Source organism: Stegostoma tigrinum, chromosome 9 (genome assembly GCF_030684315.1).
Source record: "Stegostoma tigrinum isolate sSteTig4 chromosome 9, sSteTig4.hap1, whole genome shotgun sequence".
Taxonomy (NCBI): domain Eukaryota; kingdom Metazoa; phylum Chordata; class Chondrichthyes; order Orectolobiformes; family Stegostomatidae; genus Stegostoma; species Stegostoma tigrinum.
This window is the reverse complement of record NC_081362.1, coordinates 409,738-427,910: the sequence shown is the minus strand read 5'-3', so window position 1 is coordinate 427,910 and position 18,173 is coordinate 409,738. Positions and strand designations below refer to the sequence as shown.

The following is an 18,173-nucleotide window of genomic DNA, read 5'->3' as shown; positions in this document are numbered from 1 at the left end:
CTCCTTTCTTTCTTTCTTTCTCTCTCTCTCTCTCTCTCTCTCTTTCTTTCTTTCTTTCTTTCCCTCTCTCTCTTTTCTTCTTCTCTCTCTCTCTTCTTTCTCTCTTTCTTTCTCTCTCTTTCTTCTCTCTCTTTCTCATCTTTCTTTCTCTCTTTCTTTCTCCCTTTCTTTCTCCCTTTCTTTCTCCTTTCTTTCTCCCTTTCTTTCTCCCTTTCTTTCTCTCTTTTTCTTTCTCTCTTTCTTTCTCCTCTTTCTTTCTCTCTTTCTTCTCCCTTTCTCTCTCTCTTTCTTTCTCTCTCTCTCTTTCTTTCTCTCTCTCTCTCTTTTTCTCTCTCTCTCTCTCTCTTTTTCTCTCTCTCTCTCTCTTTGTCTCTCTCTCTTTTTCTCTCTCTCTCCTCACTCTTTTTCTCTCTCTTTTCTCTTTTTCTTTCTTTCTTTCTTTCTTTCTCCCTCTCTTTCTCCCTCTCTTTCTCCCTCTCTTTCTCCCTCTCTTTCTCCCTCTCTTTCTCCCTCTCTTTCTCCCTCTCTTTCTCCCTCTCTTTCTCCCTCTCTTTCTCCCTCTCTTTCTCCCTCTCTTTCTCCCTCTCTTTCTCCCTCTCTTTCTCCCTCTCTTTCTCCCTCTCTTTCTCCCTCTCTTTCTCCCTCTCTTTCTCCCTCTCTTTCTCCCTCTCTTCTCCCTCTCTTTCTTTCTCTCTTTCTTTCTCTCTTTCTTTCCCTCTCTCTCTTTTTCTTTCTCTCTCTCTTTCTTTCTCTCTCTCCTCTTCTTTCTTTCTTTCTCTCTCTCTCTCTCTCTCTCTCTCTCTCTCTCTCTCTCTCTCTTCTTTCTCTTTTTCTTTCTCTCTCTTTCTTTCTTTCTTTCTTTCTCTCTCTCTCTCTCTCTCTCTCTCTCTTTTTCTCTCTTTCTCTCTTTCTTTCTCTCTCCTTTCTTTCTTTCTTTTCTCTCTCTCTCTCTCTCTCTCTCTTTCTTTCTTTCTTTCTTTCTCTCTTTCTTTCTTTCTTTCTTTCTTTCCCTCTCTCTCTTTTTCTTTCTCTCTCTCTTTCTTTCTTTCTCTTCTTTCTCTTCTTTCCTTCTTTCCTTCTTTCCTTCTTTCCTTCTTTCCTTCTTTCCTTCTTTCCGTCTTTCCGTCTTTCCTTCTTTCTTTCCTTCTTTCTTTCTTTCTCCCACCCCCATTCCTCTGTCCTCTTCCCACCTCATTCATTTATCTTTCTCTATATGTGTCTTTTCCTGTTCATCATTTCTCTTTCTCCCTTTATTTCTGCTCTCTCTTAACCCCCTCTCTCTCTTCCCCCTCATTCCTCTCTCTCCCTCTCCTCATCCTACTCCCCTCTCTCTCCTTCCCTATATCCCTCATTCCCCCTTCCCCATTTCACTGTTCCCTCTTCTCCTTTACCCTGTTCCCTTCCCTCTCTGCACCCCCTTGTCTCTTTCATCTCCCTCCCTCTTCCCCACTTCCTTCTCTTCTTTTTCTCCCTTCCCCTCCCCCCAACCCTCTGCTCCTTGCCCATTCTCTCTCCACCCCTTGCCCCTTCCCCCTCCTCCCAACCTTGTGCCCTTTCTCTCCTTCCCTCTGTTATTCACCCTAGTCTATCCGAGATGAATTGACAAATCATCAATCTGAAATGGACAAACTTGCAGATGAGGCTCAAAGCACAGGGGAGGAGCTGATGCCTTCACGGAACTTGTATAACCTAGAATTGGAAGCAATTCAAGCACGATGGAGAAGGCTGATGACAAGACTTCAGGTTGACTGCCAGATGCTGGAAGACACTATACCCAAACTGCGGCGATTTCAGGTCAGTGAGACGATATAAAATTAGTGTTGACCAATATTGAACAGTAGAGGCCTCAATCTACCAGGGTCAGGCATTAGGAATTGGGGGACTTTTTTCCCTGGAGTGTAGGGGGTGAAGAGGTGATCTGATAGAAGTTTATAACATAATGAGAGATATAGATAGAGTTGACAGTAGTTGTCTTTTCCGTAAGATGGGAAATTTCAAGACATGGGGACATATTTTCAAGGTGAGAGGAAAGAGATTTAAAAAAGACATGAGGGACAAATTTTTAAACAAGATGGTTTGCATGTTGAATGACCCTCCTTATGAAGTGGTGGATGTGGCTGCAATTACAATGTTTAGAAGACATTTGAATGGATACATGAATAAGATAGGTTTGGAAGAATGTGGGCCAAGAGCAGACAGGTAGGACTAGTTTAGTTTGAGATTTATGTTTGCACGGACTGGTTGGACTGAAGGGTCTGTTTCTGTGCTGTACGACGCTGCGGCTCAATTTCACTTCTGATACTACACCGTTTGTTCAGTAATGCATGAGAAAATCAAGCCAAATTTCGTATGTATTTTCATTTTTAAACTTTTGGCTTGCTTCTGGTGCAACGCTGAGGGAATACTGCATTTTTTTTATTCATTCATAGGACATGGGCCTCGCTGGCTGGGTGAACATGCATTGCTTGCTCAAGGTTGCCCTTGAGAAGTTTTTGGTGAGCTGCCATCTTGCATCGATGCTGCAATCCATGTGCTCTAGGTAGATCCACAATGCTGTTAGGGAGGAAATTGCAGGATTTTGATGCAGCAATGCTGTAGGAATTACATTATATTTCTACTACACTTGTTCTTTTAGATGGAGCAGGCTGTGGGTTTGGAAGGTGCTGTCTAAGGATCGTGGTCAAATTTCTGCAGTGTGTCTTCTGCAGGCAGCAGATTTGGGACTGAACTGAGAAGGAACTTCTTCACCCAGAGGGTTATTAATCAGTGGAATTCCTTGCTCAATAAAGTAGTTGACGCTACTTCGGTAAACGTTTTTAAAGCCGAGGTGGATTTTTTTGTACAATAAAGGAATTAAGGGATACGGTGAGAACACGGGTAAATAGATCTGAGTCCACGAAAATATCAGCCATGATCTTATTGAATGGCGGAGCAGGCTCGAAGGGCCGAATGGACTACTCCTGCTCTAGTTCTTATGTTCTGTGTTCTTATGTGTCTTGCAAATAGGTGTTACTGCTACTGACATCAGTGATGGAGAGAGTGGATGTTTGGCGATGTGGTACCAATCATGTGAGGTGCTTTGCCTTGGATGGTGTCCGGTTTCTTGACTGTTGTTGTAACCGTACCCGTATAGGCAAGCGGGGAGTATTCTATCAAAATTCTGACTTTTGCCTTGTAGATTGTGGACAGGCTGTGGGAGTTGGGAGGTGAGCTAATTGCTTCAGTATTTCTAGCCTCTGACCTGCTGAAGTTGCCACTATGTGTGTGTGGTGAGTCCAGTTGAGTTTTGGGGTCAGTGGCCTCCTCCAGGCTGTTGACAGTGGTGTATTTAGTGATGATAATGCCATTGAATGTCATGGAGAGGTAGTTAGATTGTCTCTATTGTTGATGGTAATTGCCTGGCATTTGTGTGGCATGAATGTTACTTGACACTTTCAGCCCAAGACACGTTATTGTCCTGGTTTTGTTGCATCTGAACATGGCCTACTTCAGTATCTAGGGAGTTGTGAATGGTGCGGAACATTGTGCAATCCTTGGTGAATATCCCCACTTCTGACCTTATGATGGAGGGTGTGTAAGGCTCTGGTCAGACCTCATTTGGAATATTGTAAGCAGTTTTAGGGCAGCACGTCTAAGGAAGGATGTGTTTGGTGTTGGTTCAGCGCAGAGAAGATTTACAAAGATGATCCCTGGGATGAAGGGCTCGTCATGCAGTTGTATGAGGAGTAGTTGAGGACTCTGGGTCTGTACTTGATACAGTTTTGAAAGATGAGGCAGGATCTCGTTGAAACTTACAGAACACCGAGAGGCCTGGATAGAATCAATGTGGAGAAGATGTTTCTGTCAGAAGGAGAGACTAGAACCTGAGAATACAGCTGCAGAGTGAACGGATAACCTTTTAGAACTGAGGTGAGGAAGAATTTCTTCAGTTAGATGTAGTTAATCTGTGGAACTCATTGTCTTAGAGGGCTGTGTAGGCTTTTTCGGACAGTGTATGCTGAATTGATGGGCTGATTGGTCTCTATCTGCATTGTAGGGGTTCTTATGATTTTGATGCATCTGTAGCATTCGGTTAGTGTTATGCTGATTTGAGAACAAATTTGCATGTAACTAATTTATTTTGGGTTAGACATTGAAAACATTTGTGATCATTTGGCCCCCTCCTGAATTGTCTGATTGTTTCATCGTCTGTGTGCTGTACCTTTGCTAATTTTGAATGGGCATAAAGTTGTGTGCAAAATAGTGTGGCTTGCAGGATATTAAGTAACCATTGCTGGATTTGTATGGTACTTTAAAAGCATTTTTAAAGATCTTTCCTTGCTAAGATTTTTGAGTTATGTATGCTAATTTAAAAAGAAAAACTTAATCAGTTGCATTTTCTTAAACTTCTAGTGTGTCATTGATGGTTTGGCATCAAATTGTTATGACACCAGCAAGATAAAGGGAGGCATAAAGATGATGTATATTTGGCACTTTTGTTCAGCCCAGATTATTTATGCTAAGATTCTCTGGTTTATGCCCTCTTTTTTGTTACAAATAGACTAGAGTGGTTTCCCAGAAAGCTACTGCCACTGAGATTGCCGAGAAAGTAAATTTCCACGTTCACTTACTGTGATGTGACATGATCCAATCCGTGTGGGGAGAGTGCAGGGGAGTGGAGTTGAAATGCCCATCAACCATGATTTAAATGGTGGAGTGGACTCGATGGGCTGAATGGCCTTACTTCCACTCCTATGTCTTATGGTCTTATATGTTCCAGGAATTTGTAGACCATTCAGCAAATTTGGGGCAATTGAAAGAGATAACTGAAGGCAGGACTGAGTGGGTTCCTTTGCTCCACATGATTTAATAAAAGCTTTACAAAGCTGTCTGCCAAGAATTAAATGTGAATTGTGGTTGCTTTCACATGGTACTGGAGAGGCGTATCTCATTTTTGACACCGTTCAGGAGAGGAAGGAATTAGAGAAATAAGGAGAAAAAAACATCATTTTTTTCTTCAGTTCCAGAGTTCCACACATGCATCTGTGTTCCTTCTGACCTTGCTGAAAACTCCCATTCACCATGTTAGGTGAACTGACAGTTGAAACTCCAATCTCCAAACTTGAAGTTGATTGACTTGTTTTGGTGGAAGTACTTTTCTTTTTGATTGTTGAGACCAATCCTTTCTCATTCTTTTCAATGCAGAAACATACAGATATTGTGGAGAAATGGGTAGATCACGCAGAGACCCTCTTGTCCAAAGAGACTGCCACGTCAGGCAATAAAGAGGGGTTTCGGCAGCAGGTGGAACGGTGTATGGTAAGAACAGATCTGGTATCAGTGAAAAAGAGCTATTTGGGAAAATGTGGAGACATTACCATGTAGAAGTAGGTCATTTGGCCCAAGCTGTGTTGGTGTAGGGCTAGTCTCCCAGACACCCTCATTCTGTTTTCAGATTCCTTCACATTTTTAAAATTCTTTTGTCCATATTCCCAGTCTAATTATAAATGTTGACCCAGTATCTTCCTCTGTCATTAACCCACCAGTGAATTTTACAACCATACCATTGTGCGTGAGAGAATGATTCTCCAGCCCTCCTTCTTTAGTATTCTTGCATTTAAGCTAATCTTTATGACCCAAAACTACTCACTCCATTAAAAATAAAATACCGTGAATGCTAGAAATCCGAAACAAACACACAATGCTGGAGAAACTCAGCAGGTCTGGTGGTATCTGGAGAGAGAGAGAAACTGATTTAATGTTTCACGTCTAGTATGACTCCTTTTTAGAACTGCTCATTCCACATCACCAGTTTACTTATACACCTTTCTGAGAAATATTGCACTCCAAACTACTGTTGAGGTCTTTGTGCTTTATATCAAAGTTGAATCTTAGAGCTTATATTGTGGTCACTGGGTCCAGAGCTATGTACTTACCTGTAGCATATTGATCTGATTTGTTTAAGAACTCAACCAATCCAGCAACACATCCACATGGTAGGCCAACTAATCGTGCGCTCCCCGCTGCAGTTCAGACATTCCTTTCCCATTCCCTTATTCGTTCCTCTTTGTCTTAATATGTAAGTGATGATTAAAATCTTCCAGAACAGCAATTTTGTTCCTACTAATTTCTCTAATATGTATTTTTCCTCTTCCAAACCATAGAAAGGAAATGAAAGTCTAAATATGACCTAGATGTATTCATCCCTGAAATCCCCAAAATGCTGACATAAATTTATGCAAGGTATTGCCTTGGGAGAGTGTCCCTCGATAAGTGGAATAGGCAGAAACTCTGAGGAGCTGTATCTCCAATCACATACTTGTTCTCTCCTGTTCAAAAACAGAAATTGCTGGAAAAGCTCAGCTGGTCTGGCTGCATCTGTAGAGAGAAAGCAGAGTTGATCTTTCGGGTTGAGTAACCCTTGCTGAGAACTCTATTCTGAGGCAGGCACACTCGACCTGAAATGTTAACTCTGATTTCTCTCCACAGATGCTGCCAGACCTGCTGAACTTTTCCAGCAAATTCTGTTTTAGTTTCTGATTTACAGCATCCACAGTTCTTTCGATTTTTATCTTGTTCTTCCCTAAGCTTGCTGCTGGTAGATATACTATCAGCATTAAACACACGAAAAAATCCAGCCTGTGATTGAAGAAAGGGAAATCGAAACATATGTGAATGACCCTCCTCCAATGCTGAGGCCAGGGAGCCATTGGGGTTGTTGTGTGTCAGTAGAAGGTGGGATTGGAAGTGCCGAAGGAACCTGCTAGTGATGGTCGGGTCCATGCAGGGAGTCTGCAGTTGGTATAGGGGCAAAGGGGAGATTTGCCAGAAGGGTGAATAGTGAGGGGGTGTATGCAAAACAATTGGGTATGAGAGGGTGGCGACAAAGAAGAAACTCTAAGTGGTTAGGTTGCGGGGTGATGTGGAGGCTGCAAGTGAAATGGGGTAAAGGAGAAAGCTGCAACCAAGCATGGGGAAGGGATCAAAGGTGCAGTGTTGGAGAGAGTTGGGGGACAAAAAGGAGTGGAGAGAGGAGGCTGTAAGGGGTGGTGAGGAAAGGCTAGTTGTGGCGGGTGAGGAAAGGAGGGAAACTGCAGGAAGAGAGGGAGTGGAAAGCTGCAAAGGAGAGAGAATAGTTTTAAACCAGTCAATAAACGAATACTCAGCTATTTGTGATAAATTTTCTGTCAGATCTTAAATTTAAATGTGAAAATGAGATGCAGTAAAAGGGGTACTTTCCATCTGACTCAGATCTTGCACCTTTGTGCATATTGAATAGAAATGCATTAGGTATTAGTGTGATGGTTTCTGTGTGTAGCAGCGTGTGTTAATTGTTGGTTACTTAAGTCTGTCGGTGTTTGTTCATTTAAGTGCCTTGGTCTCAAATAAGTGAAAGCATTCCTTGTGAGTTGTGATTTTAATTTAATGGAGGATTGGTAACTGTTCAGCATGCTGATGATTTCATGTGGTTCTGCTTCCTAGAGTCCAAATATCTCATCTGTCAACTCAAATACGGAAAGTCCTGTTGCCATGTGACTTCATCACCTCCTAAATAAGTTATGAGAAATGAGAATGTAAAAGGACAAAATCAAGAAGTAACCCTGGAAAAATTATGTGCCAATTATAGATATTAACTTATATAGAAATAAACTCTGACCTTCAATGATATTGACCTGTCTAAACCAATTCCTTTTGTAGATCAACCCTTTCTATAACTTCTAATCCCTCCTACCATCATTAAGCTCCATCACTCATTTGTGGAATCTGCAGGAAGTCAGGTCCTAGTACATTCAATCTTAGGATCTGCCAACTTAATGTAGGGGCACTGTGGTGCACAACAACCTTAAGTAAAATTGTCGAGACATTGCAACTTTAAATAGAAAGGACAGTCTCTGGAATCTGTAGAACTTGGTGCTTTACATCAATTTATTAATGAAATCACAATGTCATACAGAATAATGATTGCTCGCTTTGGCAAACAACCATTCTGTTACCTCTCATAATACGGAATTACTTACACTACTTTAGAGAAACTTGCATGATTTAAGGTTGTTTAGTCTTGACTACAACTTATTCTCAACGAGCTGCTGTTTAGTTTAGAGATTAGGATGTTGTGTTGGTAAATTTTATTTGAACAACATAAAGAATTAGTGTTATAGATACAACAGCCTTTTAGAGATATCTGTATTTATCTGAGAGAGATTATAATTGCTCAGTTCATTTTTCAACTATTGATTTCTGTCTGTAAATAGACATTTGTGAAGGAAATTCAGAATGTGGAGTCCAATTTGACATCAATGAATGAGATCTATGAATCATTGAAAAAGCAGCCAATGGTATCCATTTCCAACTCTGTGATATCTCGCATGGATGATTGCCGCAGACGATTTGAAAGTGTGAGCAACCAGGTAGGGGTAACAAGTTCCATGGTTTGTTGATTCTTGGCTCTGTACAGTGTCAGGAAGTGCGAATAATGATGGAATGTTCTGGGTGGAATGAAAAGATTTCTTCTTTTTATAGGACTTGAATCTGTGAAAGTGTTCTCCCTGCAAATCTAGAACGCTTACCGAAGAGTGACTGAGTTTAGCCCATGAGATCAGGCCCTTTTTGTAATTGTATTTTCTGTGGTTTAGGCTTATGATTCTTCCTCTCCAGTGTTTTTTATCCCCCATCCTGTGCTACGTGTCGATTCCGACAATGTTTTGACTTGTTTGGTACCAGGTACCAGCGCTACCTCAGCCGGTATCATGGCCTGTTACTCCACAAGAGGTGCTGTTACCTTTGAAGGCTTTTACAAGGCCCAGCCAGGGGCTGAAGAGATTTGAGCACAGAGTAAGTCTCGCCCATGGCCCCTCGTGGAATAGTTTGCAGCAAGGAGTGATGGCCCTGCATTATGACCTTGATGTTGTGTGAAGTGCTCAAGTGGTCTGGTAACTTTACCTTCGTTTTCTGATTATATTTCAGTGTCTATGGTTTTGAACTTGCCAGATATTTTATTGTTGAATTTGAATATCAAAACCTTCCCTGGATAAAATCTATCACGTATTAATTTATATTTACAGGAATTCTTTTTGGATTGTGACAGATTTCACCATTTTTCTGAAGCTCTTAATTAATGCACCCCTTATACTGTAATTTAGAATGTTGTTCATTTTCTGATTTATTATACCTGTAGATTTAGAGTGCAGTTTCTGCTGGTTGCATTTAATTACAAGGAAAATGCTTTTATGTGTTGGAGGACCAATGTGAGCTGATGCATTTTGGAAGGTCAAGTACAGGTGGAAGTTATACAGTGAATGGCAGAACCCTTTGGAGTATTGATGTGTAGAGGCATCTGGCTGTGCAGGTGCACAGATCACCGAAAGTGACAGTGCATGTAGATAAGGTAGTAAAAAAGGCCTGTGGCATACTTGCCTTCATTGGAAGGGGTGTTGAGAATAATGATAGGCAAGTTTTATGCTGCAGCTTTATTGAACTTTAGTTAGGCCACACTTGGAATATTGCATACAGTTCTGGTTGCTATTCTACCAGAAGAATGTGGATGCTTTGGAGAGGGAACAGAAAAGGTTTTCCAGGATGTTGCCTGATATAGCAAATTCTAGCTATGAAGACAGATTGGATAGACTGCGTTTGTCTTCATTGGAACAGGAGTTTGAGGTGAGATCTGAAAGAAGTTTTATAAGATTGTGAATGACATGGATAGAGTGCAAAGTATGAGGCTTTTTCCCAACATGGAAGGGTCACTTACTAGGGGGCACAGGTTCAAGGTGTTTGGGAGGGAGAGGAATTTAACAGGGTGGCGAGTACTTGGAACACACTGACAGAGGAGGTGGTGGAAGCAGACACAATAGCGTCATTAAAAAAACACCTGGACGACCACATGAATAGGAAGGGAATAGAGGCATATGGATCCTGCAAGTGAAGAGAAGGGGAAAATGTGTCAGCACAGGCTTGGAGGGCTGAAGGATTCCTGTACTGCATTTTTTTTATTACAGATTATGTCACTGCAGACAAGACTGTCTGAAGGTCAGGAGAAGGCATTAAACTTGAAGAAAGATCTTGTGGAGATGCGTGAGTGGACCACGCAAGCTGAAGAGGAATACTTAGAGAAAGACTTCGAATATAAGTCACCTGAAGAATTAGAGACTGCTTTAGAGGAAATGAAGGTAAGATGTAACATGCTGGTTCGAGGAATAATGAGGCATGAGTAAAATAATTAATATTGGAAATTACTATACTGTAATTCTTTTAGATCAGGTTTGCTTTATAATGTCAGGAGCTTAAGGAGCAGCAAGGGAACAGGACCAAACCCATGCTGTTAGCAAATGTTGGGCTGTGTTGCAGGGCAAGTGTTTCTCCATCCCTCAGTCAAAGCTATTGATCTAGAATGTAATTGAATTCTGAAAATGTGTGTATGCAGATATGGGTTAAAGAAAGGATTTTGCACTGTGGTTAGTGGGTTGCTTTTTCTCTGCACGCGATGACCACAAATTTTTTCTTTCCCTGCACAGCGAGCAAAAGAAGAGGTGCTGCAGAAAGAAGTTAGAGTGAAGATTCTGAAAGACAATATAAATTCAGTTCTTAAGAAAGTGCCACCCAGTGATCAGGAGCAGATGTCTAGAGATCTTCATACAGTGATGGAGAATTACAAGAGGCTTTGTGACAGGATTGAACGGAAATACTTGACTTTAAAGGTGAGGGTGGTGATTGCACTTCTGCTAAGCAGAAGGGTGTTTTAGTGATGCTATGTATTAGTGGAGTTTGATAAGATGAAAATCATTTTCTGTTGATGGGTGCTGAGATATCCAAGGATGGATGCTCGCAAGAATCAGTTTAAGTTGTCTGTGCGTCCCCTTGGGTTGCATCACATTCCTGAGGAGCTGGAACTGTTATCTCTGTCAAATAGCATTCTTGAGATGTTGGAAGCAAAGACTCTGAAATAGAGGGAAGACAAAACATGTTTTTCAAAATCACAGGTATGAGATCAATATGGTATTGTAATATTTTAAAGGTAATAATGTTGTTTCCCGAAGCTCTGAACTTGAAAAGCTGGTGGTTATCAAATGTAATCCTGTTAATTTAAACTTGTTGTCTAGAAAAATCTATGTGAAAAATTGCCACACCTAACTTTTTCCACTGTGTTAGTACAAGTAGCACTGACTTTAGTGTTGCTTTTACAGCCTGGGAGGGATACTGGCCAACAGAAAATGTGTATAAAATGATTAGACGTATAAAGAGTGGACAGCCAGAGACTTTTTCGTACGGTGGAGACAGCTATTATGAGGGCGTATAGTTTTCAAGTGAATAGAGGTAGATATAGGGCTGATGTCAGAAGTAGGTTCTTTACTCAGACAGTGGTAGAGGCATGGAATGCATTGCCGGAGAAGATAGTGGTGTTGGCCTCATTAGGGGCTTTTAAGTGGCTATTAGATAGGCATATGGATGATAATATAAGGTAGGGGTGGAGATTAGATAGACTTTAGGATTAGGGTAAAAGTTCGGCACAACATCGTGGGCCGAAGGGCCTGTACTGTGCTGTACTGTTCTATGTTCTTTGTTATAACGTAGCTTCGACTGGGCAGGGAATTACAGCACTGAAGCCATTCATTCCTTCAGCTGAGATTTTTGCACTTGTCCATGAATAAATTGTGAGTAAATTGTAGGGATCTTCATCCTGGTAAGATGGTAGCACAGTGGTAATATCACTATTGAATAATGCAGAGGCCTAGGCTAATGTTCTGGGAGCATGGGTTTGAGCCCCATTGTGGCAGCTGGTGGAAATTAAATTAAAAGAGTTTGTTTTATTTTAAAATAAAATTATCTCCGTAATGGAGAACATGACTTTGCCATCATTTGCCTTCAAAATACTTCTGGTTCACAGTGAACTTAGTGTGGCCTACTTGTGATTTGCAAGTAGTAGTTTGGTTGACTCTTAATTTCCCTCTGAAGTAGTTAATCAAGGCACTCAGTTTAGAATTTTAGTTAGAATTAAAATGGGTAATAAATGCTGGACATGCCAGCGGTGCCTAAATCCCATGAAAGACTTAGAAACAAATGCTGCTAATGTGTGGAGAGAGATTGAATTCAGGTATGGATTTCTGTCTTACTGATTGTGTGAGAAACAATTCCAGCAACCTAGATTAAGAAGAAAACTGCTGCAGGTTGTTCCTAGCAAAACAATACTTTTGAACTGCATTTCTAATATGAGAAGTAGAAAAATGAATTTACCATTTGCCACCATGAACCTGCTCTGCATTCAATCGGATTGTTGCTGATTTCAGTCTTTAGTGTATAAAGATATCCAAAAAATGAAATGAGTGATTTTGGTGAAAGGATAAATGTTAAAATATTTCTAAGGAATTTGTCTGAACTACTTTACTACTGGTGGACAGTAGCAGTAATTTGAAGACACATTAGCAGTGGTCACTCAGAATTGATAGTAGTTCATATTGATACATTAAAGTCTTTTCAACCTGTTATGTACCATTAGGTGGGGACTGCACTGTCCTTGGGCAAAAAGTGCATTGACAGAGCTGTCAACTAGTTACCTGTTTGTATCTTTCTTCATGGCTTACTAGGCTCCCCTTCACTACAGCCACTCCCAACACCAACCGAAGTTCACCTTCCAGCACAAACTGTTCATTGTATTGTAGATGTTGGTGTGTTAGCTGAGCTGGGAGGTTTGATACTCAATGCTATCAAACACACCAACATCTACAACCAACATTCAAGCTACAAATCTTCCTTCAAACCGTAAACTATTCATTGTATCCTGGTTGTCAAAATATCCACTGTCCTGAACATTAGATCAGCTGGTCAATGTAAGTAAAGCTTTCCACTTTGCTCTCTTTGCCACAGGAGGTATGGTCTTGCTGGTGTGAGTTGCTCCATTACTTGGACATAGAAAACAATTGGTTAAAGAATCTGGAGGAGATGTTGTATGCCACGGAAAATTTACCAGATAGTGTTGAAGCTGTTACTGAGGCCCTTGAGGTAACATCTTTATTAAAACTTAAAGATGCAACTTGAAATATAGTTCTCTTAAATTATATGAAAATATTTTCTATGCAGGCAAAGGGTAACTGACAACAATTGCACAACAACTGTGATGTTAAAGTGACATTTTTTTTAATATCAACCCACTTCATACTGATTCTGCAGTTATATCTAACCATTGTTTGAATCTGTGTTCAGTACTCAGACTCCAAAAAAGCTTAGCTGCTTCTTCACTGAGGGTCATGTGAATGAAGCGCTGTCCTCTTTGCTAAACAACATACATAACATGCATATAATAAATGATATATAGGTAGTTTATTGTAGTGGAGTGTTTCAGATCTTTAACAAAAACCTTACTTTGAAATAGAAACATTTTCCCTTTTCTACATCCATCAGCAATGATATTTATAGAGCAATAGAAAAAGTGGGAACATTACACTGTTATGACCCATGTTCTTGAAAGAACAGAATGTTCTGCACTTGGAGAATGTTGTATCTGATGACCTTTACATAACAATGTGCTCTTTTCATTACGATAGTGGCATTTTCTTCTCTGAATATGCCCAGGTATTGCACAGAGATTTAGATGCGGCATTGTCTAATTTGGTGATGACATAGTTAAAAATACTGCAGTTGTTAGATAGGACTGACATTTTAATTCATAAAGTTCAAGTGCTGTTTAGTAATGATGTATTTGTTGAATTGTCTCTGGCTAATAAGGTTCCCATGACTGAAACTACTCACTGTTCTTACTTCATTGACCTCTGACATGTTGTGACTGGGAGAGACGTTTTAGCTACTTTCCTGTGTACTTTATTCTCCACCCCTTAGTCCCTTGAGTCTGTACTCCGTCATCCAGCAGATAATCGAACACAAATTCGTGAACTTGGCCAGACGCTGATTGATGGTGGAATATTGGATGAACTTATAAGTGAAAAGCTGGAGGCATTCAACACTCAATATGAAGACTTCAGTCACCAGGTAGGCGGTCCTTTGCAGCACATTTGTTCCAATCTGCTATCTTAAATATCTTGATGCTGTTATTTGTATGTTTATAAAGTTTGATGGTGGAGTAATTTACTCTTGATTATTTGCATGATTTTAGTTTGCCAATTGACAGACTCACAAGAAAAAATGGGTTTGCAAATTTGTTGGGTAACCAATGAATGTGAGGCTGCTGGAACTTTGAATAATAAATCAAGCATCAAATCAGTGTTTAAGTGTTCTAAATTAGAGCCAAAGTGTATTTCCATTCTAATTAGATTTTGTATTCTGCCTTCTCACAAGTGTGCTGAAGTTTTCCCTTAGATATGTTTGATTATATCCTTTTAACCTCGTAGATCTAATTAAAATTTTAAATCATGGATTCAAGGGAAAAGAGAATTTCTGCATTTGATTATGGAAACTATGTTGAATGTGGACAAAATTTAATAAAATGCATCTGATTGGAGATACATTTTTGTGGAATATTACAGTAATTGTGACTGTAGTCATTCACCTATTATTCTTGTAACACTGCTCCTGTCAACCATTTGACTCGTTGAGTTAATGAGGTTTTAACATTGTCTATGCTAACTGAACTACACTACAAATCCTCTTGAGCAATTCCTGAACATGGTGGATTTTATCTCTTCGTTAGTATTTTTAACATTATATTAAAGTTCTTCATAAACTTTTTCAATGCTATCAAGTTTGATCTTGATCTATTCAACCTCTATCGAAATTAGCACTACTGTCCAGTGATTCTTTATCCTGTTTTAGTCATTCTTCGATTTGATTTATTACTGTTGCCTGTACCGAGGTAATGTGAAAATTGTTACCTTGTGCGCTTTACATGCGGATCATGATGTACAAGTGTAACGGGGTAACAACATTGTCGGATACATTGTTTCACATGATACAGGGTCATCATATAGATAGTTTTCAGCTGATAATCTTGCTTTCTGTATCCCACAGTTGTAAGCAATACAATGGGGTGGCACGGTGGCTCAGTTATTAGCACTGCAGCCTCTCAGCACCAGGGACCCGGGTTCAATTCCAGCTTTGGGCGACTGTCTGTGAGGAGTTTGCACATTCTCCCTGTGTCTGCCTGGGTTTGCTCCGGTTTCCTCCCACAGTCCAAAGATGTGCAGGCTAGGTGGATTGACCATGCTAAATTGCTCATAGTGTTCAGGGGTGAGTGGATTATAGGGGGATGGGTCTGGGTGGGATGCTTCAAGGGGCAGTATGGACTTGTTGGGCCAAAGGGCCTGTTTCCACACTGTAGGGAATCTAATCTAATCTAATCCTGAGAGGTATCCCCAATGCCTTGAATAAGGCTTCTTTATGGTGATTTTTAATTAATCCTCTTCTGTCCTCTATGATGAAAGGTCTATAATTTAATTAAATATTATTTTTGGAATCTGTATTCTGGCTGGATGGAGGTGAGTGTAGGCTGTTTTTTTAGGTTTTCTTTTCAAAGAAACGTGATCAAAGATTCTTATTAGAACAGTGACCTAACCCATTAAGTGTCGTGAAACAGGTGATTGCAAGCCCCTTTGGTGTTAATGAAGAGATGTTAAGGTTTATGACAGGCAGACTATGTCTATAATGTCTCTGTAATAGTTTTGTTTTTGTTTCAGAAGAATCCAGATGAGTGAGTTTTTAAAACCAAAATATTCAGTCCAGTAGACACTAGAGTTTAGAAGCCAGTTTAGTTTTTTTCCTCCTATGAGTAGTGCAGGGACTCATTTAGCTCAGCTGAAGTGTTTAATTTGTGAACCATTGAAATCAGTTAGAAATCTTCAGGTTATTAGAATTGATGAAGTTTATGTTCTGGAATTTGTGAAAAGTTCACATTAACAGATTTGGAACAGATACATCAAACTGTTTCCTCAGTCCGTGGCAAAGAAGCTGTCAGTAGTCAGATAAATGGAGCCTTAAAGTGTTGAGATAAGGGATGTTATTTCTCACTACTTGAGTTTTTGTAATGGTGAGTATCTGGAAACAGATTGAAACTTTGTTTTGCTATGTGTTTTGTGATAATTCTAACTATCATGTACATTCTGATAGCTTTGATTTTTTGCTCATTTCCTTTGTGTGATAAACTTATTCTTGTTCTTGTGTGAATATGTCCCTCTAACTATTCACCACATAGTTAACTGAAAAAGATGCATCATCTTTAAGCCAGGTTTCAGTCTGGGACCTGACTTGGCCAGTATTACCATCAGCTGGGATCATAACACCTTGTGTGGAGCTGGATGAACTCAGCAGGCCACGCAGCATCTCAGGAGCACAAAAGCTGATGTTTCGGACCTAGACGAAGGGTCTAGGCCCGAAACATCAGCTTTTGTGCTCCTGAGATGCTGCTTGGCCTGTTGATTTCATCCAGCTCCACACTTTGTTATCTTGGATTCCCCAGCATCTGCAGATCCCATTATCTCTGATCATAACACCTTGTTTGTTTTATAGGCTGTGAACAAGCAGATCTCATTGGAGAAGCATTTACAAATGTCTCAAGAAAATGAACAGCGAATGCACAAGCTGCAGGAGTCACTTGGATTGCTGGATAAGCAGTTAACCTTGTATTTAACAGACCGCATAGATGCCTTACAAATGCCACAAGAAGCTCAGGTTACAGAAATGTTTCATTTGATGTATCTAATTCATGAAAGAATTTGCCACCATCCCATGTGCCACAACCTTTTTGAGCTATCCAAAAACAATACACATTCATCAGCTTAAAGTGCCTATTTCAGTGCTCAGTAGTGTATGGTACTGGAAGTAAATGGACATTAATACCTTTTGAGGCTTGCTCCATAAACCTTTTCTGCAGGATTGTATTCCTCTTTTCGGCAGTATGATTGATGCAATTACAGAATCAACGTCTGGCTGTTTACCTTGCCCACCCTTAGAATGTTCCTGACCCTGGCACCATGGAAGCACTCCCCATCTTGGAATTACTACTGCAGATGCAGAAATGGCAGTCTGTCCCCAATAGTTAATGATAAGGCTCTAGATAGTGTTGTCGAACCAAGAGACCTGAAAGTTCAGGTACATAGTTCTTTGAAAGTTGCATCTCAGGTGAACATGGTGATTAAGAAGGCATTTAGCAGATGTATCTTTCATTGCTCAGATGGTTCAACATGGGAGTTGAGACTTTGCATTGAGGTTGTACGGGATGTTGGTGAGGTCTCTTCTGGAGTACTGTGTACAGTTCTGATTGCCCTGCTGTAGGAAAGATATTGTAAAATTGGAGCGGGTTCAGAGAAGATTTATCAAGATGTTGCTGGGACTGGAGGATTTGCGTTCTAGGGAGAGGCAGGAAGCAAGACTGCTGGGAAGGTTAATGAGGCCAGTGAACCAGCTTGTAGATGAGATCTGGAGCAAGGTGAGTGGTGGTGGTGAGGGGGGAACCACAGGGTAGATCAGGAGTGAGACCAGTGGTTGAGAATGTGGACCAAGGTCAGTGAGGGCAAGGGTCCAAGCCAAGGAGCTGGTGGAGGGTGGAGACTGGAAAGGATTGAGATGTGAGGCTGCAAAAAGAGGAGTCATAATGGGGAGGCAGGAAGAGGAGTTGCAAGGGCAGAGTGAGAGGTTCTGGAGTGGGAGTTGAAGGGCTGCAAGGTGGGTAGGAATTTAAACTTTTTAGTAAGGGTATACTTGAAACTGAGTCATAAATGTTTTATAAATTATTGAGGAGCCTCTAGATTAAAAGTTGTAGGAGTTCAGGGAAAATGTCATAATTTTAATATAGTATCTTCAATGTCAGTTGTAGAACTTAGTTTTCAGTGGTTTACTTGCGTAAAGGTTTTTGTGTACATGTTATCTGACTACACAATGTTTTGCAGGCTATGAATTATTTGAGGTGCAGTAACTGCTAGTAAGATATTCATGTGTTTAGCTATGACCTCACTAGTCTGCAGAAAGTGTCGTGTGATGGCTTTTTATTATAGAAGTGTCTTTCAGTTCTTTTAAAAATGTAAATTTATGCCTGTTGTCTTTCATTACTTGCCTTGACACAGCAGTAATTAAATTAATGATTTCCTACTATGTTAACTGTGATGTAATAATGGAACAATGAAGCTTATATGCAGGATATTGTTGAATTCTTCTAATTCAGCCTCTGTGTGAGCCTGACTCCCCCCATATGTCAACACAAGTGCATAAGGTATTGCTACTAAGTGATTGTATGACCTAATGAAGGAGTTTGAGAGACC

The 18,173-nt window shown here is 40.4% G+C and overlaps 1 protein-coding gene across 12 annotated transcripts in view; it reads left to right on the top strand.

Moving 5' to 3' along the window:
- LOC125454807 (utrophin) overlaps positions 1–18,173 on the top strand; it is a 572,019-nt gene that overhangs the window by 176,571 nt on the left and 377,275 nt on the right. For 11 of the 12 annotated variants that reach the window (XR_009446113.1, XR_009446114.1, XM_059648282.1 and 8 more), the window contains 8 exons: positions 1,585–1,794; positions 5,185–5,298; positions 8,232–8,387; positions 9,975–10,145; positions 10,491–10,673; positions 12,838–12,972; positions 13,807–13,956; positions 16,426–16,587. Coding sequence is in view for 10 of the 12 variants with exons in the window: in XM_059648282.1 (XP_059504265.1) it covers positions 1,585–1,794; positions 5,185–5,298; positions 8,232–8,387; positions 9,975–10,145; positions 10,491–10,673; positions 12,838–12,972; positions 13,807–13,956; positions 16,426–16,587 (1,281 nt within the window). In the remaining 2 variants the exon portion in view is untranslated. The remainder of the gene's footprint in view (positions 1–1,584; positions 1,795–5,184; positions 5,299–8,231; positions 8,388–9,974; positions 10,146–10,490; positions 10,674–12,837; positions 12,973–13,806; positions 13,957–16,425; positions 16,588–18,173) is intronic. The other variant, XM_059648277.1, reaches the window with a different exon arrangement.